A 9,860-nucleotide genomic window follows, 5' to 3' on the forward strand; every position below is an offset into this window, starting at 1 on the left:
TTAAACAGAGCAGAGAAAACTAAGAAGACTATTTCTGTCTGTGCTTTATATGCTGCAGTAATAATCTCTTGTGTTAGAGCGTCTGGCCCTGGAGAGCTGCTTTGGATGTGTGCTGAGCAAGCGTATGCTAGCTCTTCTTTAGTAAGATTAGGCCATTCCCAGTTGCTTGGTTGGTAGTTGTCCCACTCTATAGGCCTAGAGGCAGGAGGGCTAGGGAAGAGAGTTTCTCTTAGAGCTAAGCATTTGCCTTGAAAAGATCCCTCTATTCCTCTTAGGCCTTGGATAGCAGGTATGTTCTGGCTATAAGTAGTTCTAGTATAAGCCATAGCTTTGAAGATTAATTTAGGGTCCTCTCTCTCTAGGAATTGGTTCCAATGGTCGCGTTTAGCTATTTTGACAGCTTGTAGATAGCTATTTCTAGCTATTAGATAGTCTCTTTTCCAGGTGTAGGCACTTGTTAGGCTAAAAGCAAGTTCTCTCTGTAGTTGGCGTTGTTTGCTGAGCATGCTTGTCCTAAGTGCTTTTAGGTCTTGATTCCACCAGGGCTTGCTTTTTGCAGTGGTAGAACATTGCGGAATTGCTGCCTTAGCTGCTTTAGTTATAGCTGTAGTAAGCTCTATCCCCAGTGTTTCTAGCTGCTCTTCTAGGTCCTGGTCTTCTCCTTGGATAAGTGCTAGAGATCTGCTTGTAGAGTAGTTTAGAGTGCTTGCGTTGCTAAGAGCAGAGCTGTTTGCTATCTCCTTTGCTAGCACTTTGCTAAATAGGTTCCAGTTTGCTTTCTTTCTGTTAAACCTAGGAGCAGGTTTGTTAGGTTGCTGTGTTCTAGGCGTCCTTACTGTGAATAAGATGCCTAGGCGGTCAGGAGGATCCTGAGGTCCTACAGGGCTGGTTTAGCGTGGTAGCCAATGTTAGAGCCAAGTATGGCATCCAGGATAAAGACATGTCCAACTTCAACGAGACAGGCTTCATGATGGGCTAGATCTCCCAAGAAGCAGTTGTTACAGCTTCAGAACGACGAGGTCGGCCAAAGGCAGTCCAGCCAGGCAACTTGGAGTGGGCTACAGCTATAGTGAGCATTAATGCTAAAGGATGGGCCATTCTGGCCTTCCTTATCTTTAAGGCCTACCACCACCTCTCTACCTAGTACAAAGAAGAGGAACTGCCTCAAGACTAGGTTATTAGGGTCTCTAATAACAGCTAGACTACTAACAAGCTTGGTCTAGACTAGATAAAGCACTTTAACAGGCATACAAAGCAGCGTACTGTTGGCAGCCACTGTTTGCTCATTATTGATGGTCATGAGAGCCACAACTCTCTTGAATTCCAGCAATACTGCAAGGATAACAAGATAATCACTCTCTGTTTGCCCCCTCACTCATCACACCTCACGCAGCCCCTTGATGTGGGTTGTTTTACCGCTTTAAAGAAGGCGTATAGGCGCCAAGCTAAAATACTCATGCGCAATTAGATTAACCACATCACAAAGACTGAGTTCCTGCCATGCTTTATACGCGCCTATAACGCTGCAATTACCCCTAGCAACATCTAGGGAGGGTTCTAAGGCGCTGGACTAATCCTGTTTAACCTAGAATAGGTTATAAGCAGCCTTAATATGAAGCTGCGCACTCTATCACCACCACTACCCGTTAACAACAAGCTCTAACAGTTGCAAACCCTAAGCAACACCCTTAAACTTAGGTCGCAGTTAACGCTCGTGAAGACAAGGATTCAGGGGCATATAGATAGCTCGCCTACCTCTATAGTTGAAGCGTTTGAGAAGGTGTCAAAGGGGGCGGCGATAATTGCGCACAAGCTAGTGTTGGCGCAACAGGAGATTGCTGAGCTTCGAGCAGCAAATAAGGCAGCCACAAAACAAAAGTCACACAAAGGAAAGCAAGTTAAGGCAGAAGGTATCCTAACAATTAAGGAGGGCTAGCGATTAACAGCTCTAATAGAGTTTAGGGCGCGTGGTGATGGTAAGAAGGCAAAGAAGCGAGTACGCGCTGATGTGGCTAAGCCAACCTAAAGGCGCTGCGGACGGTGCAATAAGACTAGACATAACGCGCGAACGTGCAAGAATAATGTAGAAGTAGTCTCTAAGTAATATTACAGCTTGTTTTGCCTTGTGCAGCGCTAGTTTGTGGAGTTTTGGGCCATAATAGGGTGAGGTTTGGTGGGGACTTGGCAAAAGTGAGCGGCTCGCTCGGTGAGCGGCTCGCCCGTGGGATAGGTTAACTAATAATAGCTATGCCTTTTGCAAGCGCTTCAACAGCCTGTAGAAGAGGAGAGATTAGTAATTCTCTGTGCCTTTGTATGCGCTCACGAACAAGCGTTAATTGCGCCTCTATCTCCTTAATAGTAGCAAGGAACACCAAAACACAAATTGTCCAGATATCTCTCTTCTTGCCTGCGCCCATCTCAACTCAACTAGGATATACTACCCTGAAACTCCTAGAGCCTCTAGGCGCCTGGTTGCCTCGCGCTGCCTGGTGCAAGAGTGCCGCCCTCCTGTTCAAATTTTCAAATTTTCACTACACAGACCACCCACCCTTATCAGGAAATCTTATCTTATCAAAGATCTTATCTACAAGAACACTAAAATCCTAAAAAAAACAGCCTAGCTACACAACAGACAGCAATAAGCCTTTGCTTAGTTTTCTGCTTTCTAAACTTACTCTCTATTCCTACAGGTCTACTTGTTAGGCTAGTAAGAATAGAGTATAAGGCAAGAATAGTAAAACTAAGACAGCCTTTTTACCTTATTTTTCAGCTCTGAAAAGCAGACAGAGTTTAGGTACCTCTGCCTGTGCAAAAATAAGCTCTCCTCTAGTCACTTTGTAATTTTTCCTTATAAAAGAGAAGGATACCTACACCTAGGACCCAGGACCTAGGACAATAGAACCAGAACCTCTGGCTAGTAGAGAGCAATCTCTAGACAGGGAGACAATGGAGCTTAGCACTCCTAGCTCCCCTGACCCTCTAGGAGAGTTGTACCTACCTACACCCACTCCTATGCCTCTACCTCAGCATTTATCGACACCTCTGCCTCCACCTACAGCCATACCTCTAAGCTCTACCTTGCCAAGGCCTACTGCTTCTTCTAAACGACCTGCGAGCAGACCTGCTACCCCCCCTATGCCTAGACTTCTACCTTTCTAATTTAATGCTGCCACTAGACCTGTTGCCTAGGCACCTATTGCTAAGACAGTAGAAGAAGCACTAGCTATTGCTAGAACAATAGTTATTTAAGCCTCCTCTCTTGCTACCTCTAGCAAAGAACAATCTAACATCCTAGACCTCTTAGAAATCTTTAGAGACTACACAGAAAATAACAGGCTAAATAGGCAAGGCCTCTCTATCCTAGCCTCTCAAGTCTTAAACCCAGAAGCAGTATTAAAAATAATTAAAGCAAGAGTTAGACTTTTGCAAAAGCCACTCTCTTCTACTGCTGCTCCTTCTTCTACCTAGCCTAGCTCTTCTACAACAACAAGAACACAGACCACCTCTCTACCTACTTCCTACGCCTCTGCAGCTGCAAGCAACCTACCTAAGGAAAGAGAGTGGCAAACAGTTACTAAGAGTAAACCGACTACTAGTTCTACAAAGAACTCTCTTAGTACTCGCTAGCTAGTTCTTACACAAGAACAAGAACCCCTAGCTTTTACTCCTCTTGAAATACGCAACGCCTTTAACTTAGCCTTTGCAGAGAAAAGAGTAAAATCACCTGTTATTGCCTCTGCTACGCTAAGCCTAAGAGAGAATATTGTGCTTACTACTACACCTACCTTTACTGCAAAATACCTACTTAAAAATTAAGTAATCTAGCAATCTATTACTGCATACAAGGAAGCCCTCCCTATAGAGCCCTAGCAGAAAGTAATCCTACACAATATCCCTACATCTCTTGCAACAAACCAAGACCTACAGGTGCTAAAGACAGAACTTGCTACCTTTAATAGAGGCCTAACTATTGTTGGACACCTATTCTAGATAATAAGTAACGTGGTTCACAAGCGAGTCGCCCACCCAAGTGAGTCGCCCACTAAACACCCGCGCCCCGCCTGCGCAGCAACAACGCGTAATGCCACAACAACGCAACATGCAAAAGACCTATACTAAAGGAGATATATTTATTGCTATCTCTGATATTGAGTCTAAGCAGATACAGAGCGAAAGACGCGCTGCAGCAGTCTATAACATCCCACTAACAACAATCTAGGACTGACGCGCTAGACAACGCCCTTAACGCGACTGCGAGCCGAAATCAAAGCGCCTTACAAAGCTGGAAGAGGAGGCGATTATACAGCGTATACTTGAAGAGAGTCTGCGTGGAATACCGCCCTTAAAGGCGCATGTACAAGATATAGCTGATAGACTGCTGAGGGAGCGTGGTGGGAAGCCTACAGGCAAGAACTAGGTTAATAACTTCATCAAGCGTACACCAGAGCTGCGCACGCGATGGAGCCGTCTGTACGATTGCTAGTGAGCTGCCTGCGAAGACCCAGCGCTTATCTAGCCCTGGTTTAGCCCAGTTTAAAAAATAAAGACAAAGCATAGTATTATAGATAAGGACACCTAGAACTTTAATAAGTCTAGCTTTATAATAGGCAAGATATCCTCTTAGCTTATTATTATAGGCTTAGAGAAACCTAGGAAACAGAAGAAACTACAGCCTAGCAATTGTAAGTAGGTTACCCTAGTATAAGGCGTTACTGCAACAGGGCGTATTATCCCACCCTTCCTTATCTTTGCAGGCAAGGTCCTAATCTCCTCCTAGTTTACTAGTCTACCTTGCAACTAGGTTGTTATAGTCTCTCCTACTAGCTAGACTAATAACAACGTTGTGATAGCATGGCTTAAGCACCTTAACGCCTATATAAAGGTGACCTCTGCTGGGGCATATAGGCTGCTTATTATCAACGGCCATAAGAGCCACTGCTCAATAGAATTCCAGGACTACTGCAAGGAGAACAAGATTATCACTCTCTGCATGCCACCACACTCATCGCACCTCCTGCAGCCTCTTAACGTTGTCCCATACCTGCTGTTGAAGCGCCACTACAGCAACAGGATCTCGCTCTTAGCACGCAGCTGCATCTACTATATTAACAAAGAAACCTTCCTACCAGCCTTTAAAGTAGCTTTTAAGAGGACGTTTATACCAGAGAATGTTCGCGCAGGGTTTTAAGGCGCTAGGCTAGCCCTGCATGACCCTGAGGTTGTGTTATTGAAGCTTGATGTACAGCTACGTACGCTAACGCCACCTGCACCAGGCACTGTCGCCTGGGAGGCGCAAACACCACGCAACGCCCGCGAGATAGAGGCGCAGTCAACGCTGATCCAAAATCGCATGCAAAATTATTATAGGTTACTAGCAAGTTTATTAGATAAGCAGGTTAAGCAGTTAAGTAAAGGCGCTTAATAGATAGCTTATAACATAGTGTTAGTGCAGGAGGAAATAGGCCACCTATAAGACGCTGTTACTATGCTTACAAAGCGCAAGACCTGTAAAAGGCGGTATGTACGCGTAGAGGAGACTCTAACAGTTAGTAAGGTATCTAACCTAGTTGCTAAAAAGGAGGGTAGTAGTTGTGAGGAGGGTGAGACGCCTGCAAAGAGGGTGCGCGCAGAGAGGCGCTGCGGCTGTTGCAGCGAAATTGGGCATAACTCCTGCACCTGTAAGGTAGAAATTAAGGACGTAGATGATAGCAACGCTTCTGAATAATATTATAATGTTATGTGTAGTATTGTAATTTATTGTAGTGCTGCGCTGCACTGCTGCGTACGCGCGGCGCGGGTGTTTGGTGGACGACTCACTTGGGTGAGCGACTCGCTTGTGAACCACGTTAGAGATAAAAGACAGAGACAGCAACTAGGCTCTGTCTGTGTAGCATTTGCTACAGAAAGGGAAGCACAACAGGCTATTAGAAACAGACTATACCTGCTTGGCGCTAGCATTAAAGCAGAAAGATTTATTGCTACACCCCCTTCTACACAATGCCAAAACTGCCAGCGCTACGGCCACACAGAGACTAGGTGCCTCTATAGCACTACCTGTAAAATCTGTGCAAAGGAGCACCCTACAGCACTCCACAAGTGTAATACGTGCAATGCTAAAGGCAAGACCTGTGCACACACTCTACCTATGTGCATAAACTGCAAAGAGGCACACACTGCAGATAGCACACAATGTGCAGCTTATAAAGCTACACTAAACGCGCAAACAAACCTAGAATGCTAGACAACTTAAGGATCCTACAAGTAAATCTAAACAAGAGCGCACAAGCAATAGAGAGTGCCTTACAACTTGTAGTAGAACTAGTAATAGACCTTGTACTAGTACAAGAGCCTTAGCTTATTCCTGCTAGACAATCTCCTTTAGATTACTTAGACACACGCTCTATAAATTACCCCTCCTTTACACAAATCCTTCCTTTATTACAAGACTACAGCACAAGACCACGTGTTTTAGTCTACTCTGCACGCACTATACAAGCGCAAGTCACTATATTAGCAGACACTAGTCCTGATCCTGACTTCCTAGCTATTATAGTTAAGAGCTCTAGAACAACCTTCTCTATTTACAATGTCTACAACCAGCTAGACACATAAGGCATTACCACAATAGAGAAAAAGCTCCTTAGCACCTCTATCTTGCCCTCCGCCATCCTGCTTGGCGGCTTCAATATTAACCACCCATGGTGGGACCCTATAGTAGCTACTATAACACCAAGAGCAGCTAGTTTTGTTACTTGGCTAGAAGAACAAGACCTAGAGCTACTAAATAGTCCTGGTACAGGCACTTTCTTTAGGCCTAACATGAATAGAGAGAGTGTCCTAGACCTAACCTTTGCTACAACACCGCTAGCAAACCTTATAGAAGACTGGCAAACGCTAGGTGGAATTGGCTCTGACCACCTAGGCATCTTATTCACAATAAGGACGCCTAGAACACAGCAACTTAACAAACCTGCTCCTAGGTTTAACACTAAGAAAGCAAACTGGAACCTATTTAGCAAAGTGCTAGCAAAGGAGATAGCAAACAGCTCTGCTCTTAGCAACGCAAGCACTCTAAACTACTCTACGAGCAGATCTCTAGCACTTCTCCAAGGAGAAGACCAGGACCTAGAAGAGCAGCTAGAAACACTGGGGAAAGAGCTTACTATATCTATAACTAAAGCAGCTAAGGCAGCAATTCCACAATGCTCTACCACTGCAAAAAGCAAGCCCTGGTGGAATCAAGACCTTAAAGCACTTAGGACAAGCATGCTCAGCAAACAACGCCAACTGCAGAGAGAACTTGCTTTTAGCCTAACAAGTGCCTACACCTGGAAAAGAGAATATCTAATAGCTAGAAACAGTTAACGTGGTTTATCACCGAGCCGCCAGGTATCACCGAACTGCCACCCCTCACCAACTTTTTTAGAGTCACTAACTATTACACAACTATTACGCTCAACCACAACACTACACTAATACTTACAATTGCTACAATTACTCTTTAGAAGCAGCGCTATTATCTGCATCTAATATTTCTGCAGTGCAGGTGCGCAAATTGTGGCTAGTCTTGCCGCAACGTCTGCAGTGCCTCTCTTTGCGCACCTTCTTCCCAGACTGTTTAGATGCCTCACCACCACCACTGTCCTTCTCAGCTATCATATCCTGTACCTCACCAACCATGAGAGCCTCCTCTGTCTAGATATACTTTCTTTTGCGACCACGCTGCGCTGTAAGAGCCTTAATAGCCTTCTTCATGCTATCTATTTCCCTTCTCTGCAACACGTTGGCATGGTCTATCCGCGCAACCCCTCTAGCAAGCAAGTTAAGTGATTTTATAATAGGAGACAGGGGCGAATCTCTGTGCAATCGCATGCGCTCACGGATATACAACGTTTGTGACTCAACCTCCTTTGCGCTGGTTGGTGTTTTGGATTCCTATGGGGTAGTCTCTGGTGGTGGTGGTGTTAGCGTGCGAAGGACCACATCAAGCTTCAATAGCACTCGCTCTGGGTCAAAAGGAACTAGTCCCGCGCCTCTGAAGCCTCTGTGGATATTGTCTTTTGTAATAGCCTTGTAATAGGCTGTCTAGAAGCTAGTAAGGAAGAACTCTTTCTTGATTTGTGTCTTTAAGTATTGTGACTAGGCGTCAACCTTAATTAAGTACGCCCTCTTTAAGGGGCCAAAACAGGCCACGTCAAGCAGCTGCAACAGGTGCGACGAGTGTGGGGGCATACACAAGGTGATAATCTTGTGTTCTGCGAAGTATTCCTTAAACTCTGCAGAGTTGTGGCTCTTGTGGCTATTAATAATAAGTAGACAGTAGGCACTAACAGTACGCTCTTTTGTAGACGCGTTAAAGTGCTTTAACTACTCTAGACTAAGCTTATTTATTGTCCAGCTATTCTCGCTAGTCGCAATTACCCAATCGCGAGGCAGATTAGGGTACTAGGTTGTAATCAGGACATTGCCTTAGAAGATAATGAAGGGTGGGATAGCCCAGCCAGCAGCGCAGACACCGATGATGATTGTGACCTACTCCTGATTGCCAGGCTGGATATTCTTAGGGTTAGATCGCTTCTCTAAGCCTGTGAACACCATCTTAGACCTAATTATGCCTATTATAAACCTAGTCTTATCAAAGTTGTAGGTATCTCTATCTAGGATTCTGTACTTCTCCTTTGTATTCCTAACCAGCTCAAACTAGGGCGTTATAACGCGTGTATCTTTATTCAGGGCTTGTTAACAATTGTACAGTTAGCTACGTTGAAGCTTGATTTGTTGGGTACGCGTGTTGAACCTGTTTACCTAGAGCTTGCCAACAGGTCCTTCACCACGTGCAGCAAGCAGATCATTAGCTATATCTTGCACCATAGTCTTTGTTGCGCCTATTCCTTGCCTGTCCAGCTTAAGTATACGGTCAACTATTGCCTCCTCTTCTACCTTTGTTAGCTTCTTTGAATTGGCCTTGCGATCGCGTCGTGCAAGCCCTCCTGCGCGTTAGTCTCTTAATGTTGATTAGGGAACACCAAAGGCCTTAGACGCGTGATTTATACTGTCAGGCACAGTAGCTTTTGTAGCTTGGATAGCAAGGTATAGTGTACCTTTGTTATAGGGTGATTGCGCGTTGCGTTGTGATGGCATTGTAATAATTATCGTAACAGTCGCAAAATTGGCGAGGGGTGGCGGTTCGGTGATACCTGGCGGCTCGGTGATAAACCACGTTATCTACAGGCTGTTAAAATAGCTAAACGCGACCATTGGAACCAATTCCTAGAGAGAGAGGACCCTAAATCAATCTTTAAAGCTATGGCTTATACTAGAACTACTTATAGCCAGAATATACCTGCTATCCAAGGCCTAAGGGGAATAGAGGAATCTTTTCAAGGCAAATGCTCTGCACTAAGAGAAACTCTCTTCCCCAGCCCTCCTGCCTCTAGGCCTATAGAGTGGGACAACTACCAACCAAGCGACTGGGAATGGCCTAATCTTACTAAAGAAGAGCTAGAATACGCTTGCTCAGCACAAATCTAAAGTAGCTCTCCAGGACCAGAAGCCCTAACACAGGAGATTATTAATACAGCATATAAAGCACAGACAGAAACATTCTTTTATGTTTTCTCTACTTTGTTTAACTACAGCTACCACCCACAGGAATAGAAGAAAGCAACAGGAATTATCCTAAAAAAGCTAAATAAGCCTAATTACGCTGCACCTAAACCCTATAGAGTAATTGTAAAGTTATAAGACTTTGTTCTTATAATCTTTCTCTAGCGTATTTACTTCTTAGGTATAGCGCTGTGCTTACCTAAGCATTGTTATTGTAATCTCTAAGAAGAGAGGATTAGAATGGTGTGCTTACG

General features: G+C 44.7%; 3 protein-coding genes across 3 annotated transcripts; 2 read left to right on the forward strand and 1 right to left on the reverse strand.

Moving 5' to 3' along the window:
* Window positions 1-332: 332 nt before the first annotated feature.
* M421DRAFT_424386 (uncharacterized protein) lies at window positions 333-4,071 on the reverse strand (the record flags this gene model as incomplete). Its single annotated transcript, XM_033593735.1, has 2 exons — window positions 333-604; window positions 4,002-4,071. Coding segments are annotated over 2 exons (300 nt in total), but the record flags the coding sequence as incomplete, so codon positions are not given.
* A 1,408-nt stretch (window positions 4,072-5,479) lies between these two features.
* On the forward strand, window positions 5,480-5,725 carry M421DRAFT_401329 (uncharacterized protein; the record flags this gene model as incomplete). Its single annotated transcript, XM_033590219.1, has 2 exons — window positions 5,480-5,521; window positions 5,555-5,725. Coding segments are annotated over 2 exons (213 nt in total), but the record flags the coding sequence as incomplete, so codon positions are not given.
* A 1,094-nt stretch (window positions 5,726-6,819) lies between these two features.
* Window positions 6,820-9,468, forward strand: M421DRAFT_32391 (uncharacterized protein; the record flags this gene model as incomplete). The annotated part of the gene is made up of 3 exons (XM_033589321.1): window positions 6,820-7,360; window positions 9,087-9,097; window positions 9,232-9,468. Coding segments are annotated over 3 exons (789 nt in total), but the record flags the coding sequence as incomplete, so codon positions are not given.
* Window positions 9,469-9,860: the final 392 nt, after the last annotated feature.

The sequence above is a fragment of the Didymella exigua genome (genome assembly GCF_010094145.1).
Source record: "Didymella exigua CBS 183.55 unplaced genomic scaffold M421scaffold_34, whole genome shotgun sequence".
Lineage (NCBI taxonomy): Eukaryota > Fungi > Ascomycota > Dothideomycetes > Pleosporales > Didymellaceae > Didymella > Didymella exigua.